Source organism: Podarcis liolepis (assembly GCF_965112155.1).
Source record: "Podarcis liolepis genome assembly, chromosome: 7".
Taxonomy (NCBI): domain Eukaryota; kingdom Metazoa; phylum Chordata; class Lepidosauria; order Squamata; family Lacertidae; genus Podarcis; species Podarcis liolepis.
The window spans coordinates 86,748,806-86,768,480 of NC_139561.1; the positions used below are offsets into that span (position 1 = coordinate 86,748,806).

The 19,675-nt window shown below is 50.0% G+C and overlaps 1 protein-coding gene across 1 annotated transcript in view; it reads right to left on the reverse strand.

The window, feature by feature from the left end:
- Positions 1-2,038: 2,038 nt before the first annotated feature.
- PPP5C (protein phosphatase 5 catalytic subunit) overlaps positions 2,039-19,675 on the reverse strand; it is a 29,608-nt gene continuing 11,971 nt past the window's right edge. The window contains 10 exon segments of the mRNA XM_083515881.1: positions 2,039-4,064; positions 5,342-5,423; positions 5,882-6,060; positions 6,981-7,021; positions 7,952-8,039; positions 8,135-8,277; positions 10,954-11,059; positions 13,370-13,468; positions 14,961-15,026; positions 17,811-17,932. Coding sequence (XP_083372007.1) covers positions 4,002-4,064; positions 5,342-5,423; positions 5,882-6,060; positions 6,981-7,021; positions 7,952-8,039; positions 8,135-8,277; positions 10,954-11,059; positions 13,370-13,468; positions 14,961-15,026; positions 17,811-17,932 — 989 coding nt within the window. The 3' untranslated portion in view covers positions 2,039-4,001.

A 19,675-nucleotide genomic window follows, 5' to 3' on the forward strand; every position in this document is an offset into this window, starting at 1 on the left:
ATACCCTGCCCATCTGGCTGGGCTTCCCCAGCCACTCTGGGTAGCTTCCAACCAAATACAGTGGTACCTCGGGTTAAGTACTTAATGCGTTCTGGAGGTCTGTACTTAACCTGAAACTGTTCTTAACCTGAAGCACCACTTTAGCTAATGGGGCCTCCTGCTGCCGCCGTGCCGCCGGAGCACGATTTCTGTTCTCATTCTGAAGCAAAGTTCTTAACCTGTAGCACTATTTCTGGGTTAGCGGAGTCTGTAACCTGAAGCGCATGTAACCCGAGGTACCGCTGTATTAAAATACAGTAATACATCAAACATTAAAATCTTCCCTGAACAGGGCTGCCTTCAGATGTCTTCTAAAAGTTTGGTAGTTGTGGTTCTCTTTGACATCTGGTGGGAGGGCGTTCCACAGGGCGGGTGCCACTACCGAGAAGGCCCTCTGCCTGGTTCTCTGTAACTTGGCTTCTTGCAGTGAGGGAACCGCCAGAAGGCCCTCGGAGCTGGACCTCAGCATCCAGGCAGAACAATGGGGCTGGAGATGCTCCTTCAGATATACTGGGCCGAGGCCATAGCTCCTTTATGCCCTCACTGCTAGCAGGGCAGCCAGAGCAAGAAGCCCTCTACCTTCAAGAGAGGGTCTCCATAGCGGGCGTCACTCTTTGCAGGTGAACGCCCCTCTCCTGATAGGCTGGAGGAACCACATGCTACCTATTTTAAGGCCCACCCTATTCTTGCGACTGTAAATTGTCCTAACTTATTTCAAGGTTGCATTTTTATATTGTTGTAACCTCCCCTCGGACCGTGTGGTGAAGGAAATAAATTTCACAAAGCTTGCCAAAATAGGCAAGTCAAAATCCAGTCTTTGTTGGAAATGTAAGGAGGTGGAGGGTACTGTGATGCACTCATGGTGGGACTGTGGAAGAGTTAAAAATTTGGGGAGTTGCATTAACGAGGAATTTAAAAAGATGCTCAAAATCTCTATAGGAAAAAACCCAGAGGCTTATTTATTGAGTATACTGGGCAAGGATATACCACAAGACAGGAAAACACTATTTTTATATGCTACAGTGGTACCTTGGGTTAAGTACTTAATTCGTTCCGGAGGTCTGTTCTTAACCTGAAGCTGTTCTTAACCTGAAGCACTACTTTAGCTAATGGGGCCTCCTGCTGCCACTGCGCTGCTGGAGCACGATTTCTGTTCTCATCCTGAAGCAAAGTTCTTAACCTGAAGCACTATTTCTTTGTGGAGTCTGTAACCTGAAGCATATGTAACCTGAAGCGTATGTAACCCGAGGTACCACTGTACTGCCATAGCAAGGCTCCTGCTAGTAGCAAAGAACTGGAAAGGAAATCACATCCCGACAAAAGAAGATTGGCTAAACAAATTAACAGAATTCATTGAAATGGCAAAACTAACCACAGCAATAAGATATCAAACAAACCAGAATTTAAGGCAACAATGGAAATGGTTTGAACACTATATGAGCAAACACTGCTCCAAAAACAACACATTGATCTGTTTAGATTAAGTTTGTAAAGTTGATTTAGAAAAAAAACAAGAGTAAAACAAGAGGTTTAAGGATCAGAGATAAAAATTGCAATGTGAATAAAAAAATTACAGGCTAAGTGAAGATGAGCACTGGTGGAGGGAAGTCACATGGGTGTAGGTAATTTTATGTTTAAGTAGGTTGTTCAATGTTTCTATTATTTTTTCTTGGTATGCAGCGTTTGTGTGTTTATGTCTGTATGTAAATAAATGTGGTTTACAACAGCTATGAGTCCCCGGTTCTTGTTTGACTACAACTCCCATCACCCCTCACCCCTGGTCCTGCTTGCTAGGGATGATGGGAGTTGTAGTCCAACAACAGCTGGGGACCAAAGTTTGAGAGTCCCTGATTTAGGGGCTACCACAGAGAAGGTCTTAACACACCAGAGCACGCCTGTGGTGAAGGAGGCCATCTTCCAGATATTTGGGGTCCGAGTTGATTGGGGTTTTAAGAATGAAGCGTTTGGGAAGGAAAAAACTGAGGCTGTACCCAACCTGGCAGGTCTTTCAATAGTTACTTTATTTTAACATCTTTTGTTTAATTACAGACAGTAAAATAGCTCAAATAGGTAGGAGGGCGAGTGGAGAGGAAATCCTGGATGTATAAAAACCCTCCATGGTCAGCATGGAAATAAGAACATCCAAAGTGCTTCTGGAATATTCGCTGGTTTCTCTTTTCGGCCACGATAGGGGAAGAAAGCAGCCTCGTTTCAGTTTGGAAAAGCCGAAATGACGATGCCTTGCCAGAGCGGGAGCAAGAAGGGGAGGTCCCAAGAAGGTGTGAGTGTTTTTGGGGGGGCGGGGAATAGGAGCAACAAAAAAAACAAACAAACCACCAAATTTCTCCATTTCCCAGTTCTTCAGCCCTTTGGCAAAGCTGGTCCCCTCAGGCCTGATTCCCCCACCCCCCAAGGCAGTTTTATCCTCTGGCGACGAAAACGTAAAACGCACAAGCTAGGGGAAGGAAAGAAAACCATCCAGGAGGGAACCAGGACCCACAAGGCAGATTCTGCACATCTCCGCTGAGAGTGAGGTCTTTGTCTGTCTCTCTCTCTCTCTCTCTCTCAACCAAGATTGTGCAATATCAGAATTGGAAGCCCCCCACCCTAGAGAGAGGACTCTGACCTTCCCAAGATCCTACCAGCAGCATATCCTGGACTAAAAGAGTGATCCCTCCAAATCAGTCACAGGGAAGAGGTCGAGAAGGATCTCGAGAGGATCAAAGCCCCGGAAGCGGTGTCTCCCCAGCCCCTGGACAAACGGATCCCCGAAGCCTGCAGATCTCAAGACGGGAGAGTCGTCAAAATGCCCTGATGAATTTCCCCCTCCCCGGAACGCGTAACAATCCCTGCGAGGCTGGAATGAAGGGGGCCCGAAAGCCAAGGGTCGGCCCTACACAATTCCCCAATCCCCTTCCCCAATCCCCTTCCTGTCTCCACCCCAAAATTACCAGAAGCCCCCCTCCCCTGCTCCGTACTGCGCTGGGGACGGTGGCCGGTAGTAGTCCAGCTGAGGCTAATCCACAGTTGGCATCAGGATGGAAAAATTCACACACACAAACATGCAAACAGGCTACACGTTCTCCTGGGGTTTTCGGCTTGGGCTAGCTGGGAACATGATGACAGGACCAACAAAGTACCCGGGAAGAGATTAGAGCTGGCGGGCAGCTAGGCTGAGAAGCCATCCTTGCCCAGAGATGGAAGACCCCTTGTCACTATGACAAGGTGGCGCAAGAAAGAGGCAGAGGTAACGGAACAGCTCTTCCCCTTGAGCTCTGAGCGCCTGGGCAAACCGAACAGTTTCTCTGCAGTGACGCAGAACCCACGGGAAAGGTGGAAGGGGTCGGGTGTGTTTGCACACACCTAACGGAGTTGAGCTCTGATCTTCCGGGACTGGAGGAGGGGAAGAGGGGAGAGGCTGGCCAAGGCAGCCCTCAACCTCTGCCCCACTCCTCTAGGCTGGTGGGTTGCAGAATCGTGAGTGCTTTCAAGCTGGGAAAGGATGAAGGAGAACCGGTGGGAGGGCAGGGGGGAAAATCAGAGTAGGTAAGGAATAAATACAGTCTTCCAATATATTAAAAAAAAATTGTTATCTAACGTTCTGGCTGCCGTTTTCTCGTGTTGCCTTGTGCGCATTACACAACGCTAGCAAAGGCGAGGGTCGCCCTGGGACAGTATCTGCCTTCTGGGGGTGGGGTGGGGGTATTACAGACACAGTCCTCAGCACACACACCCCCTGCAGGAGATGCTCAGGCTTAATCACCACCCCACCTGCCAAAATATCCCTTGCTTTGTAGTGAAGGCTGATGTCGGAAGGAAATGTAACCAAAAAAAAGGAAGGAAGGAAGGAAGGAAGGAAGGAAGGAAGGAAGGAAGGAAGGGGGATTTGTTGTTTGCCTAGCGCAGGGGTCTCCTGGCAAGAAGGTGGGGGGGGGTGCGAGCTGGCAGAGCTGGAGGGCAGCTTACATCATCCCCATTTGCAGCAGCGAATTGGCATACATCATTGGCTTGACGTTCGGATGAGGCTGGGGAAGGAGGAAGAGAGGTTTGGTTAGCAAAGGTGCACCCCCTTCTAGAGCAGGGGTCCTCAAATCAGGTCCCCGTCCCCTTGGTTCCATAAACTCCCCGGTGCCCCCTGTCCCATCAAAAGCACCACTCAGAATTGTAGCAAATTGTTCCAATTAAAGCTTTTTGGTTTAACTGATTCAGCGAAACCGACGCGATTGATCCAGTGACACCTGCGTGAAAAATATGTTTACACCTTCTTACAAAAAGAAGGGAGAAGGAAATTGATAGCATAAAATGTTTTTACATGACGGCTTCCTGAACATGCACACGTCTTCACCTACCACAGGTGTTCAGCAAGTACCATATTTTTCGCTCCGTAAGATGCACTTTTTCCCTCCTAAAAAGTAAGGGGAAATGTGTGTGCGTCTTATGGAGCGAATGCAGGGGGGAGGCAGGCAGGAAAAGCCCCCAAGAGCCGCACACAGGCTCTGCGCGGCTCTTGCGGGCTTTTCCCCAGGAGGGAGAAGGGACTGATGCGGCCAGTCAGTCCCTTCTCCCTCCTCATAGAAAAGCCCGCAGGAGCCGCGCACTCCTTAAAGGGGGTGTGGCTCCTGTGGGCTTTTGCAGGAGGTGGGGGAATTGCCGGAGAGGCTGCGCAAGGCTAAAGAAGCCAAGATAGTGAGTGGGATGGATCCCGCTCGCTGTTTTGGCTTCTTTGCTCTTTGGGGCTGGGGGGGGAGGGGAAATAATATATTTCCGCTGTTTTGGCTTCTTTGCTCTTTGGGGCTGGGGGGAGGGGAAATAATATATTTCCGCTGTTTTGGCATCTTTGCTCTTTGGGGCTGGGGGGGAGGGGAACCCGGGCTTCCTCTGGCAGCCCCAAGAAGCTCTCTTTGGGGCTGGGGGGGGGAATAATATATTTTTCTTGATTTCCCCCTCTAAAAACTAGGTGCACTTTATGGTCCGGTGCGCCTTATGGAGCAAAAAATACAGTAATTCATAGGAAAATCAACAGCTCTTGCCAATACGGCTACCTTGTGACTTCTGCCAACTCAGGATTGTGAATACAAACAGACTTGGCCAAATGCAACATCCTGGGTCATCCAGTCAAACTTTCTGCAGTGCAGAAATCTTTTGCCCAATGTGGGACTTGAACCCGCAGCCCTGAGATTAAAGGCCTGTTTGCGTGGCAAGATCCCAGGAAGGGGGCCGAGTGGGAGTTGGGGCATCGGTGCAGGCGCACTTGAGAGCTGGGTGCGACCACTAAGCGCATCGTTCCAGTGCTGTGACTCACCACTGCTGTGAACTGGTGGAATTCCGGCCGCAAGTCTGAACCTTGCAAGTGGATGTAGGAACCCTTATTGCCCATCTGGTCACTGGGAAAGAGAAGGTGGGGGGATAGAAGAGGGTTAGGGCAGCATTTTCTCAGGGTTTTCAGAATCCCCTCCCCGTCCCCCAGAAAAGGCGTGGAGCGCCATCAAGGGAGGGCATGAACGGTTTTTGCACATTATGGGGGCTAACAGGCCGACAAAAGGCACGACAGGAAGACCCAAAGCAGAGGAACGGTGGATCAAAATTTGGGGCACTGCCAAGCTTACAAGTATGGTTAGGGTTAGGGCATGTGGGCCCTGAAAGGTTGCCCAGAAAGGAACATGGCCCAGAACCATGTTCGCAACCAGAGATACCACTGTATTTGATTTGGTATTGTGATTTGATATGGATATAACGGGGCATATTTTGGATTTTTGTAATTGAAAACTAATAAAAAATTGTTTATATATAAAAAATAGGAAGTAGAGCACCACCACGGCAGCGTGTCCCCTCGCACACTCACCAGTAGTTGGGGGCAGAGAAGACAGTGACGCACTTGCCATCGTGAGCCATCTCATACCCTTCCGGCTTGACTTCGTGGCTGCGGATGATGTAATCTAGGTGGTTGCGCTCAAGGAAGCTTTTGGTGACGTCAGGCCCAAACTGGCAGCTCACGCCACGCTTGCTGATGGACCGGCCGTTCTGGGTGGAGGAGAGAAAGACACCCTTGGGTGCAACGGCAGCCTTATAAACATGAGATGGGGTTTTTTGGGTGCCCAGTATGCAGGCGACACCAAGAAATCCACCGGCATCCATCTGTCTTGGGAGACAGAACCGGGCAAAAAGGAGAAGAGCTCTTGATTCCCCAAGTTTGGGTCTCCTACTGTTGTTGAACTACAAGTCCCATCACCCCTAGCTAACAGGACCAGTGGTCAGGGATGATGGGAACTGTAGTCCAAAAGCAGCTGGACCCAAGTTTGGAGAACCCTGCTCTATAAGGCAGGAGGAGGAGGAGGAGGAGGAGGAGGAGGAGGAGGAGGAGGAGGAGAAGAAGAAGAAGAAGAAGAAGAAGAAGAAGAAGAAGAAGAAGAAGAAGAGGAGTTTGGATTTGATATCCCGCCTTTCACTCCCCTCGAGGAGTCTCAAAGTGGCTAACATTCTCCTTTCCCTTCCTCCCCCACAACAAACACTCTGTGAGGTGAGTGGGGCTGAGAGACTTCAGAGAAGTGTGACTGGCCCAAGGTCACCCAGCAGCTGCATGTGGAGGAGCGGAGACGCGAACCCGGTTCCCCAGATTACGAGACTATAACCACTACACCACACTGGCTCTCTCTCACTGGATAGGGAAGGCCGTACTAGAGGTGGTGCCGCTATGTATATCGAAGACAGCACTCAGCCCAGCAAAGGAGCAGACTCCTCCACAGAATCATTGTGGGAGGGGATACCAGGCCCCAAGAGTAATTTAGTCCTGGGGAAATGCTACTCTCCCTCCCCACCCGGTCAAAATGCCCATGGAGATCTCGAGATGAAGAATGAAATCAAGGAAGCATCCGAAAGAGGAGACGTTGTAGTCATGGAGCAATGGGCACACAGCTCATGAGTCTCACCAAAGCAAGACCTACCTGGGGTTGAGGGTCTGACCAGAGCAAGTCGCACATGGGACCTGCAAATGAGAAGGAGGCGAGTTCAATACATGAGCGGGGAGGAAGGCAGGCACAGAAAGTGAGACCTGTGGCTGGTGGAAACCAATGATGGCTGCCAGCTGACTGCCGATCAACCACCTCGGACTCTTCGATTGCCAGGTGAGGCCTTGCTGGTGGTGCCACCACGGGGGGATGCCTGGCTGGCACTGAGTCGTAACAGGGCCTTTCCTGTGGCGGCCCCCCAGTTGTGGAACGACCTCCCTAGTGAGGTGCGCCAGACTCTCCATCACTGTTCACTTTCAGGAGGTATTTGAAAACATTCCTGTTTGCACCCAGGCACGTGGTGGCTGAAGACTACTGTTCTGGGCAACCCTAAGGTCACTGGGCGGAAGAATGGCTCTTAATTGTATGGCTCTTAATAATATGTTTTGTTTTGTTTTAATTTTGAATAAAAAAGCTTTGTTCTTTTAAAAAAAGAACAGTTTCCCCTCTCTTGTGCAAATTTATGCCCATTTAAATCGCATAGCCCAGAGTTTCCTAAACGTGGTGGATCTCTGGCTGTTTTTGGACTGCAACTCCCATCACCCCTGAACACAGGTCCTGCTAGCTAGGGATGATGGGAGTTGTAGTCCCAAAACAGCTGGAGACCCAAGTTTGGGAAACCCTGGCTTGGTCGACCAAAACCTGATGCAATGAATCAACAAATATTTCCTTTCGTGACTATTCCCTTGCTCGTAGCATTGCTAGCCATACCTTCTGGGGCAGAGCACCAGGAAGGTCCCAGCTTCAGCAACTCCAGGTAGGAAAGCAGCTGCTGCCAGTCAGTGCGAATAATATGGAGCTAGATGGACCAATCGTCTGGCTCATTGTAAGGCGACTTGCTTTACTCCTATGGGTTACCCAATCCCCACCAGACAAATCATTCCACCCCAGTCCCCGCCACCGCTCACCCGAATCTGGAGGTTGCCGATTCCTCTCGATCTTCCTGATATCGTCTAACGTTATGCCGTCTTCACTGAAGAGGCCACCGTGCATTATCTACCCAGGGGGAGAGAAGAGGAGAAGGAACAGCAGGGGTCACAAAGAGTGCTCGGCTGAGCTGCGGTCCCCCACCCAAGCATCCGGCTGCTCACCAAGACTTTGCCGTTGATGCACTGCGCCAGAGGTAGCCACTCAAAGACTTCGCTGAAGAGCTCAAACATCTGGGCTGTGTATTTGGCTTTGACCTCTCCCTCAAACCCATAGATCTGGTTCATATTGTCCGTTTCGTGGTTCCCTAAAGAACAGGAGGAGTTAAAAGGCCAAAATGAAGGGGGATTTTGGTTTGAGTTTGCAGGAAAGGGCTTCACCCTACCTCCCATCCCTAAACTTCAGGGCTGATGATATTACAGTCGTACCTCGGAAGTCGAAAGGAATCCGTTCGAATTCTAAAACTTTCGGAAACCGAAGCACGGCTTCTGATTGGGTACAGGAAGCTCCTGCAGCCAATTGGAAGCCGCGGAAGCCCCGTCGGACGTTTGGCTTCCAAAAATAGTTTGCAAACCAGAACAGGCACTTCCGGGTTTGCACGTTCGGAGCCAAAACATTTGAGAACTAAGCTGTTTGAAAACCAAGGTAGGACTGTATCATCATCATCATCATCATGCCACTCATCTGACAGGGTTGCACCAGCCACTCTGAGCAGCTTCCAACAAAATATTAGAAAAAAAAAATCTAAGGATGCTGGGATACTGCCGGGGAGACCGGGGCATCAGGTAAGTCCCCAGCTGGCTCCAGCCACCGGCCGGCAACCGGTCTCCCTTGGAACAGCATCAAATAGCGACACGAGCCTCAGATACGTTTAGAGACTCGGCACGCTCTTATCAGCAGAGTAAATAAATCTTCTCACAACGGAAGTGGCGGACAGAGAAATGTGTAAGCATATTTACAGCATTTATTCAGCATAGTTCAGGAACAAAGGAAAAAATGTCTGCTTCCCTTCGTGTCCAGCAAATAGAAATACTAGCAAAAGCAATATACAAAATGGAAGTTCCCAGCAGGCTGTGCTGGAAGTAAACAGACATGTGACACACAACAATCATGCCTGTTCCCTTTTAAGGTGGAACGGAACTACTGTATTTTTCGCTCCGTAAGACGCACCTAGTTTTTAGAGGAGGAAAACAAGAAAGCAACGCACAGCCTCTTATGCAAAGAGGCAGGAGCGCTCCCGCTGCGCTCAAGAGGATTTGCGTGGCTATCCCCGAAGGTAGAAGAGAAAGAGAGATCGGTGCGCACCAATCACTCATGCTCTTCTGGCTTCTGAGATAGCTGCGCAGCCTCTTCAGGGCAGCGGGATGAAGGCTCACCGCCGCCCTGAAGAGGCTGCGCGTGGCTAAGCCAGAAGCTAGAACAGCGAGAGGGAGCGCTGCACAGCGAGAGGGAGCGCTGCACAGCGATCCCTCTCGCTGTTCTGTCTTCTGGGATAGCTGCGCAGCCTGCATTCGCTCCGTAAGACGCACACACATTTCCCCTTACTTTCTAGGAGGGAAAAAGTGTGTCTTATAGAGCGAAAAATACGGTATATCCTAACAGTTTGGAGAACCCCTGATTCCCCTCCCAGAACTAACATTCCCAGAGTGGTTAACCATCAATCCCTCTTCCCAGGGAACTCTGAGAACTGCAGCTCCGGGAAGGGGGGGGGTCTCCTAACAACTCTCAGCACCCACAACAAATGACAGCTCCCAGGAGTCTTTGGGGGAAGTCACAGCTGTCTAGAGCGCCAGGGAGCAAAGAGAGTTGGTACAAAGTGACTCCTCTGCAACATCTCAGAAGATGGAGCCTGGTGTTTTTTGGGAATGTGTAGTGCAGCAGAACGCGGCAAACCGAAGACCCACCTGCTCTCACATTCTGCTTTCGCAGTGGCCCCACCGATGCCTGTGGGAAGCTTGCAAGTCGGTTGAATGACGGCCACTGCCCTCTCCACCATACCCGTGTTTCCCCAGTGTGGTGTAGTGGTTAAGAGCGGTAGTCTCGTAATCTGTGGAACTGGGTTCGCGTCTCCTCTCCTCCACATGCAGCTGCTGGGTGACCTTGGGCCAGTCACACTTCTCTGAAGTCTCTCAGCCCCACTCACCTCACAGCGTGTTTGTTGTGGGGGAGGAAGGGAAAGGAGAAAGTTAGCCGCTTTGAGACTCCTTAAAGGGAGTGAAAGGCGGGATATCAAATCCAAACTCTTCTTCTTCTTCCCCACAGATGGCATTCAGGGGCATGCTGCCTTCAAGAGGGAAGAGGGAGCACAGCTACCAAGGTCCCCCAAGAACAAAACAAAGCTGGGAAGCTAGAGCCACCCCCTTGCCCCGGAGAGACGCACAATCTCAAGAGGAAAGCGGCAGGGATGCACTCAGCAAGCAGCTCAGGAATGCGGGTTCGTTACACTAAAGGCTCGTCACGGAAAGCCATAGGGTGGCGTGGGAGGAGTGCCAGGCTTTTGAAGCCATATGCGTGGGGCAGGGCGAGTGGCAAGAGGTTTCTAAAAGCATTTGATAAAGGCAGGAAGAGGATTCAAATCACAAGAAACAAGATTCTGACTTCTGAATACCAGATGCCAGAAACCACAGCAGGGGAGAAGAAGACGAGGAGTTTGGATTTGATATCCTGCTTTATCACTACCCTAGGGAGTCTCAAAGCGGCTCACATTCTCCTTTCCCTTCCTCCCCCACAACAAACGCTCTGTGAGGTGAGTGAGGCTGAGAGATTTCAGAGAAGTGTGACTAGCCCAAGGTCACCCAGCAGCTGCATGTGGAGGAGCGGGGAAGCGAACCCGGTTCCCCAGATTACGAGACTACCGCTCTTAACCACTACACCACACTGGCTCAATTCCTGCTGGCGGCCATCCGACAGGTATCTGGCTGGGCAGATGTTGGACTAGATGGGCCAATGGCCTGATCTGGCAGGACTGTTCTGATGTTCTTACCTCGAAGTAGGTGGAAATGATCTGGATATAGCAGCTTAAAACCGAAGAGCGTCAGGATCACCTCCACGGAGAAGGAGCCACGATCAACAAAGTCCCCGTTGAATATCTGTGGTGGGGAAGCGGCTGTGCTCAAGGGAAAAAACCGTAAAATGCGGCCTTTGCATGGCAGGTCCATGTGGATTCCACACCTGCCCGCCCCAGCTTCCTTCTTGTCATCTGATACATCTCTTCCCCAAGAAATGCCAGGCCTTGTCTAGAGCTCTTGGGAGGGCAAGCAAGACAGGTAAACACAAACTCAAGGATAGATTGCCGTGATGGGGCCGAGGGCGACAATAAAAGCAGGCGCCAAACGTGACTTCAGAAGAGCTCAGGGAGCAATGACAGAAGCAGGTAAACGTCACTATGCCAGGATCCTGCCCTCAGAGCAAAAAGACAAAATGAAAGGGAGGGATGAGAGAGGTTCACCTGGATGAACCTCCAGAACATTCCAGCTCCCGGTGGTTCTAGGGAGGCTCTGAAAACAAGCTCTGAAAGCATGACCCTAGGCATGTTTACACGGAAGGAAGTCCCATGAGCTCAAGGGGGGGCTTGTTCTGTAGTAAGGGCATCTAGGATTGCAGACTGAATGTGGATCCCAGGAGCCTGTACAGAATTATTGGGAGCCTCAACGTTCATTAGCAACAACAGGGGGTGGGGAGAGCAAAAAGGGGGGGGGGGAAGGAAGGGAAAAGTTTCTATCCCTCACATTTGGAGAGAGAAATCTGAGCATGCATGGACAAAATATGTGGCAGTGGCCATTGGCCAGAGGGCATTTCCAAGTCAGATTTCTAGCTCAGAAAGTCTTCACATTGCCTACACCAAAAATTAGAGGATTGACAGGAATGAGCATCACTTCTTAATTCATAACAAATTAATTAAGCAGCAGCCACACATTTTTTTGCCTGCCCCTAAGCAGCAGGTCCCAGGGTGGGAGTCAATCATTTAAAATTCAGTACTAAAAGTGGCTTAAAGCAAGCACTGTATTTTTCACTCTATAAGACGCACTTCCCCCCCTCCTAAAATTAAGGGGAAATGGGTGTCCCGTCTTATGGAGCGAATGCAGGCTCCATGGCTTCAGCAAAAGCAACGCGAAGCCTCCAAGGCGCAGCGGGAGCACCGCGCTCCGGAGGCTTCGCGTTGCTTTTGCTGAAGCCTGGAGAGCGAGAGGGGTCGGTGCGCACCAACCCCTCTTGCTCTCCAGGCTTCAGGGATAGCCGCCTGAAGCCCCCGGAGAGGCTTCGCTGGAGAGGTGCTGCGCAGCTTTCCCTCTCTGCGCAGCGCCCCTTCAGCGAAGCGGGAGGAGAAATGGAAGGGGCTCCGTTTCTCCTGCCGCTTCGCTGAAGGGGCGCTGTGCAGAGAGGGTGAGAATTTTTTTTTCTTGTTCTCTAGGTGCATCATATGGTCGGGTGCGTCCTAGAGAGTGAAAAATACGGTAACAGCCACCGGAATCGGGTGGACCCTGAAAAAACACATCTGAGGAGTCTAAGAGGTGTGTCTTCAGAATCTGCCAAAAGCTGTACAGTGGTGCCTCGCAAGACGAAAAGAATCCGTTCTGTGATTCTCTTCGTCTAGCGGTTTTTTCGTCTTGCAAAGCAAGCCCATTGACGGATTAAAGGATTAGCGCTATTAGCGGCTTTTAGCGGCTTTTAGTGGCTTATCTGCTGATCGGATCAGCTAATAAGCGGCTTAGCGGCTTAGAAAAAGGGGGGGAAAGGAAAAAAACCCAGCAGGAACTCGCAAGACATTGTCGTCTTGCGAAGCAAGCCCATAGGAAATTCGTTTTGCGAAGCACCTCCAAAACGGAAAACTCTTTCGTCTAGCGAGTTTTCCGTCTTGCGAGGCATTTGTCTTGCGGGGCACCACTGTATAGTGAAGATGCCAGATGCACTTCCAGGGTGGATGGGTGGGTGGAAGTCACACAACTTAGGGGCTGCCACAGAGAAGGCCCTCACCTGGGCCACCACACACACGCACACCCCTTGAAATTTTGGAGGTTTCTGAAAGTTACCAAGATGGCTCCCTCTGCTGATCTTAGCACCCGAGAAAGGTCTGCAGGGGAGGTGGCAGCCTCCAAGATCTTTTTCCCAGATAAATTCAGGTGCACACAGAACTTCTACAAACTGGCCTACAATTTTCCTGGGTGGAAGGAAGTGCTTGCCCCCAGCAGACCGGTTCCCTCACATTCTGGGTGTGCAGAGAAGGGGGAATTGCAGGAAGCCCTTGCTCCCCATGTCTCCTGCCATTTCTCCCTTTCCAAAGTCCGTCCATCTGTCCCCTGCCAGGAACCCACCAGCACAGTTCCCTTTCCACCCAAGGAGGAGGCGAAACAGATGAACAAGGCCTACAGTGGCCCTAGAGGAGTGGCAAGAAAGGATACATATGGATTCGTTTCCGACGGCAGCCCGTTCAATTCAAATATATTCAGGAGGTCGTAATACTGTCCGTGGGTGTCTCCGCAAACAGTTATTTTCTCTGTCTGGAACAAAAAAGAAGCGGGGTGGTGGTGGTGGGGAGGCAGAATAAGACAACAGAGGGAAGAGGCGTGAAGCTCAGCCAGATAATGCTTATTTATAACCAACTATTTTCGGATGCTTCTCCTCCTCCCACTCTTTGGATTTCCCCACACAAGACATCACGGTCTATCCTGCAAGAAGGAATCTACGCAGGGCACTATAGGGCTGGCGTGGTGAACCTGCGCAGAGGTGCCCTGCTCCAGAGGTTGCTGGACTCCGACCATTGGCCATGCTGGCCGGGGCTGAGGAGAGCTGGGAATCCAACAGTGCCTGGAAAGCCCAGGAGACTCCCCACTCCTGCTTTAAAGGCATGGGTTGCCCGCAGAATTTGCAGGCGGTGTACGCCAACCCAGACTCCTTTAACTGTCCTGGCCTCCTTTGCAGAATGACAGCGCAGCAAATCTGCTGGCAAACCCCCAAAAGAGCCCTAGGCTCTCATGATTATTCCCAGTATTTCCTCGGAAGGAACAGCAGAGGTGACAGCAATAAGCAGCCTGAGCCTGTAATGTGGATAAACTTTTGTGCTGCTGTGGTGGCTCATGGGGACAGCAGTCACGAAACAAGGGGTGGCTGCACTCTGTGTGTGTGTGTGTGTGTGTGTGTGTGTGTGTGTGTGTAGCGAGAAGAGAGAGAGAGATCACTTGGGGAGCCGTGATCACTCTCAGAATCCTGGCATCCTATGGCCAGGGATTCACCATACTCTCAAGAGTTCTTAAGGGTGGCGTGCAGCACAGACACTTTGGAAAGAACGACTGTTCAAGGAGTTCTGAAAACCTGGAGATCGATTTGCAAAATGCATCTCCCAGGCCTTGATGGAAGAATGTAACTCATGAACTGCAGGCCGGAAGGAAAAATAGTAAGACTGCAGGTGATTTTCAGATTATTTTGACTGATTTTAAGTCTTATGTAATGACTGAAGAAGGCAAGGTTACTCCCCTGCGCATCTACAGAGCAGTATTCTGGAGTGGAATTGTTTTTGACAGCTCCCTGTCTTTTTGTAATCCAGGGATGCTGAGGAACTTCTTTGGAGATATGGTGGATGCTCAGGTTGCGAATGTGATCAGTGTGGGAGGCACGTTCGCAACTCGCAGCGCCTGTGCACGTGCAGGTCGCAATCCGGCGCTTCTGCGCATGTGCAAAGCACAATTTAGCATTTCTGTGCATGTGCGAGCGCCAAAACCTGGAAGTAATCCATTCCGGTACTTCCAGGTTCGGCACAGTGCACAACCCGAAAACGCGCAACCTGAAGCATCTGTAATCCGAGGTATGACTATTATTATTCTTTGTATGTTTCCTTTTTCCTCCTGGTTTGAATTTTTTATGTTATTTAAAAATCAATAAATAACATAAATTGTCCCCCAAATGGGGAGTTCTGAGAAGAAAAAAATTGTCAAGGAGGGAGGCAACAGACCTGCAGCTTAAATTGAAAGTGTGGGAGCACAGAGAGACACGTACCTCTTTTAACGTCGTTTCTACTAGGGTGGGGAGTTTTGATAGCACCTCTTTCACTTGCACCAAGATCTGCAAGGAGGAAGAGAGAAGTCAGTCAGTCAGAGAGAGGGAGCACACATACAGGCACGGTGGCAGAGAAGAAATAATAAATAATAATAATAATAATAATAATAATAATAATAATAATAATAATAATTTTTTATTTATACCCCGCCCTCCCCAGCCAAGGCCAGGCTCAGAGCGGCTTACAAGCAATAATAAAAACAAGTTGAATGATTACAACTTAAAAACAAAATAAAAATACAACATTAAAATATTGAAATATTAAAATGTAGCTTCCTCGGAGGAGAAGGAAAAGAAAAAAGAAAGAGAGGGAGGCCAGGCAGAACAACTCTGTCTTACAGACCCTGCGGAAAGAAATCAATCCCACAGGGCCCTGGTCTCATGAGGCAGAGCGTTCCACCGGGGCCAGTGTTGAAAAGGCCCTGGCTCTGGTTGAGTCTAATCTGACTTCCTTAGGGCCCGGGACCACTAGGGTGTTGCTATTTATGGACCTTGAGGCTTTCCGTGGGGTATACCGGGAGAGGCGGTCCCGTAGGTACGAGGGTCCTAGGCTGTGAAGGGCTTTAAAGGTCAAAAGCAGCACCTTAAATCTGACCCTGTACTCCACCGGGAGCCAGTGCAGCTGAAAAAGCACTGGGTGAATATGCTCCCATGGCAGAGACCCCGTGAGGAGCCTCGCTGCAGCATTCTGCACCCACTGGAGTTTCTGGGACAGCTTCAAGGGCAGCCCCGCATAGAGCGAATTACAGTAGTCAAGCCTGGCGGTGACCGTCGCATGGATCACTGTGGCCAGTGAAAGATGAATGCAAATTATTATTACATTTATATACCACCTTTCTTCCAAGGAGCTCAATCATGAGGCGTACATGATTCTCCCTCTTCCACGTTTTATCCAAACAACAGCCCTGTGAGGGTGGCTAGGCTGAGAGGCAGCGACTGACCCAAGCAGTCTAACCCAGTGGTTCTCAAATGTTTTTCCTCTGGGCCAGAATGGCTGGGGCAACTCAGCCAGATGGGCAGGGTACTACTACTACTACTACTACTACTACTACTACTACTACTACTACTATTACATAATAAAAGTTTGCTTGCGCCACACTTGCTTGGGGCCTAGGACCCACGTACCTAAGGGACCGTCTCTCCTGGTATGCCCCGCGGAGGACCTTAAGGTCCACAAATGACAACACCTTGGAGGTCCCAAGTCGCAAGGTGGCTAGATTGGTCTCAACTAGGGCCAGGGCCTTTTCAGTACTGGCCCCGACTAGGTGGAACGCTCTGTCACAAGAGACCAGGGCCCTGCAGGACTTGACATCTTTCCGCAGGGAATGCAAGACAGAACTGTTCCGCCTGGCCTTTGGTTTGGACTCAGTCTGACCCTTATGTTTCCCTCCCCTTATGGTTTTGATCTATGGGCTACTTTTAAAATGAGGCTGCATTTTAAATTACATTTTAACCTGTATTTTAAATTGGTTTTTTTAATTGTAATTTTACTGGTGTTAGCCGCCCTGAGCCAGGGAGGGAGGGGTATAAATAATAATAATAATAATAATAATAATAATAATTATTATTATTATTATTATTATTATTATTATTATTACATTTTTAATTGATAAGAAATACATTGGAGAACAAGAAGAAACAACTCCTAGCAGTGCTCAGTACTGAAAATACAGAAAATTATACTATCCTATACTACACTGAAATGTTTAAATGTTTCTTTGATTGTCCTTGAATCTTCCCACCATCCTCACCTTCCACACCCTTTGAAAACCACTATTCTAACCACGACACCAAGGGGGGACAGGACGAGGAAGAAGAGTCAACGCTTCCAGTGGGTATGGCTTGGATTAGCTTAGATCAACCTTCGCCATCCTCTTGCCCTCCAGAGGTTTTGGACTACAACTCCCATCAGCCCCGGCCAGCACTGCTGAGAGCTGACCTGGGACAGGGCCTTCTCAGTAGCCGTTCCCTGTTGGTGGAACGCCCTCCCAAGTAAGGTGCACCTGTCTCCCTCATTGATGTCATCCAGGAGGAATCGAAAAACATTCCTGTTCACTCAGGCATTTGTGGGCTGAAAGATACCATTCCTAACCCTGAAATTATTAGCTGGGAGTATATATGTGACTGTTTTTAAATGTCCTTAGTGATTTGAAAAGCCTGTTCTGCTGTCTGCCATCCTGGCCTCCTTTGGAAGAGCAGGGGAGGCATTTAAATACAGTGGTACCTCGGGTTAAGTACTTAATTCGTTCCAGAGGTCCGTTCTTAACCTGAAACTGTTCTTAACCTGAAGCACCACTTTAGCTAATGGGGCCTCCCGCTGCTGCTGCGCTGCTGAAGCACAATTTCTGTTCTCATCCTGAAGCAAAGTTCTTAACCCGAGGTACTATTTCTGGGTTAGCGGAGTCTGTAACCTGAAGCGCCTGTAACCTGAAGCGTATGTAACCCGAGGTACCACTGTAAACATGTACCCGGCGGAAACATCACGTGGCTGTGGCCCACAGGTGCCAATGGCCTGCTGGGGTATGTACTGTGCATGAGATATGCCTTCAATTACAGGCAGGTTGCAATGATCCCCTTAGAGCAGGCATGTCCAACTCCCAAGAGATCTACCAGGATCAGCTGGGGATCTACCGGTAGATCGCGATCTACTGGTTGGACATCCCTGCCTTAGAGCAACCCTTTAAACCTCTTGCAGCTCCATGTCATAGCACAGAGAACCCAGCGTTTCTGCAGCCCTGGGGGGGCGGCTCTCAAGGGAGGAAGAAGAGGAGGAGGAGGAGGAGGAATTACCTGATAGGCACATTTCCTGTGGAGCTTCTTTTGATCCTTGTACCACTGCATTAATTCCTTCATGAACGCAAGCGTCACTTTCCCGTTGTCCAGCTTCGGGCCACTGTACTCGTCCTCAATGGCTGGGGAAGCAGGAAGATGGAAGTGGATGGAGAGGCAGAACACAAACACAAGGCCAGCCTAGCATCACGATCACGGGGGGGGGGGGGCATAGCTGTCAAGCGTCCCTTATTTGGCGGGACAGTCCCTTATCCCAGCACCATGTCCCGCTGCTGTCCCTTATTGATGACGTCCCTTAAATAAGCTACTGAAGGTAATGGGGCCCTTTCTATGTCCAGCTGTCCTTTGTCAAGAACAAATTGTTGCTTTTTGTGTGTGTTGAATATATGCTATATAGTAATTTATGGACCTAATAGGTATCTAAAGCCATTTGCACGCAACAAAGAATGTATTTTATCAAAGTAATTGTTGAGCCCTTATTTTGGCTGCTGATCCCTTATTTTCGAGGCAGCTGGTCCCTTATTTTCAAATCTGTAAGTTGACAGCTACGGCTGGGGGGGGGGGAGTCCGCCTGCCCCTTGGCACCCCAAGCGACCACACAGGTAACACCCACTGCGTTACAGGTAAGCAACTGCAGGTTCAATACCTCAGTGGCCCTTGCCTTTCACTAATGGCTCCATCACAAGCTGTCCCGGGAGCCTTTCTCCTTCTGGCAGAAGATATTTTAACAGTTCCAAGTAGACAAAACTGGGCACCATATTGCCCTCCCTCAGTACATACAGTGGTGCCCCGCAAGACGAATACCTCGCAAGACGGAAAACTCGCTAGACGAAAGAGTTTTCCGTTTTGGAGGTGCTTCGCAAAACGAATCTCCTATGGGCTTGCTTCGCAAGACGATAATGTCTTGCGAGTTCCTGCGGGGTTTTTTTCCTCCCCCCCCTTTTTCTAAGCCGCTAAGCCGCTTATCAGCTGATCCGATAAGTTGATAAGCCGCTAAAAGCCGCTAATAGCGCTAATCTGTCAATGGGCTTGCTTCGCAAGACGAAAAAACCGCTAGACGAAGAGAATCACAGAACGGATTCTTTTTGTCTTGCCAGGCACCACTGTATTGCTTTACCACTTTTCCAGAGTGTGGGCAGGATACCTGATCCCCAGAAACAATCACAGAAATGTTGAGTTGGAGGGGACCGTGAGGATTATCTAGTCCAACTCCATGCAATGCAGGAATCTTTTGTCCTAAGTGGGAATCGAACCCACAACCCTGGGATCATGCTCTACCAACTGTTTGCCCAAGGTGGAGGCGGGCAAGTGTCTGCGTGTTCACCTCACAACAGTACCGTTTCTGCAAAACCAAAGCGTCTTGCCAGGGCTCCCTTCCTGTAATTGCCACTGCCTTTCCGCTAATTGGGCTGAACTGCCAAACTCGAGGGACAGCAATTTCCCCTCCGGCTCCTCCAAATGCGGTGTGAGGAAGGCCCCTGCTTGCAGAAACAAGCTTTGAATGCAGAATCCACAGACGTCCAGGATGAAAGCGTGCAGTGGCTTAGTCCAGACAGTGAGATTAAGGGACGCAGCTCGTGCCAGCAGCTGGCCCGCAGAGGAGAAGACCAGTCTATTTGTTTTTCCTGATTAAGCCTCTCCACGCCAGGGATCTATTTATGATCAGAGATCTTGATCTATTTCGGGCGCTGGCAGAGAAACCTTGGCGCAGCCTCCCGTGCGAAATGGCATTAGTCACCAGCGTGAGGATGGCAGGGCTCCCTCGGAAAGGAGGGATGCTGGGATGAGGAGGGGGTGCTGGCCGGCGATGGCAGCGGCCCCCAATCCAGACCATAACAAGCAGGGGTCATAGAATCATAGAATCA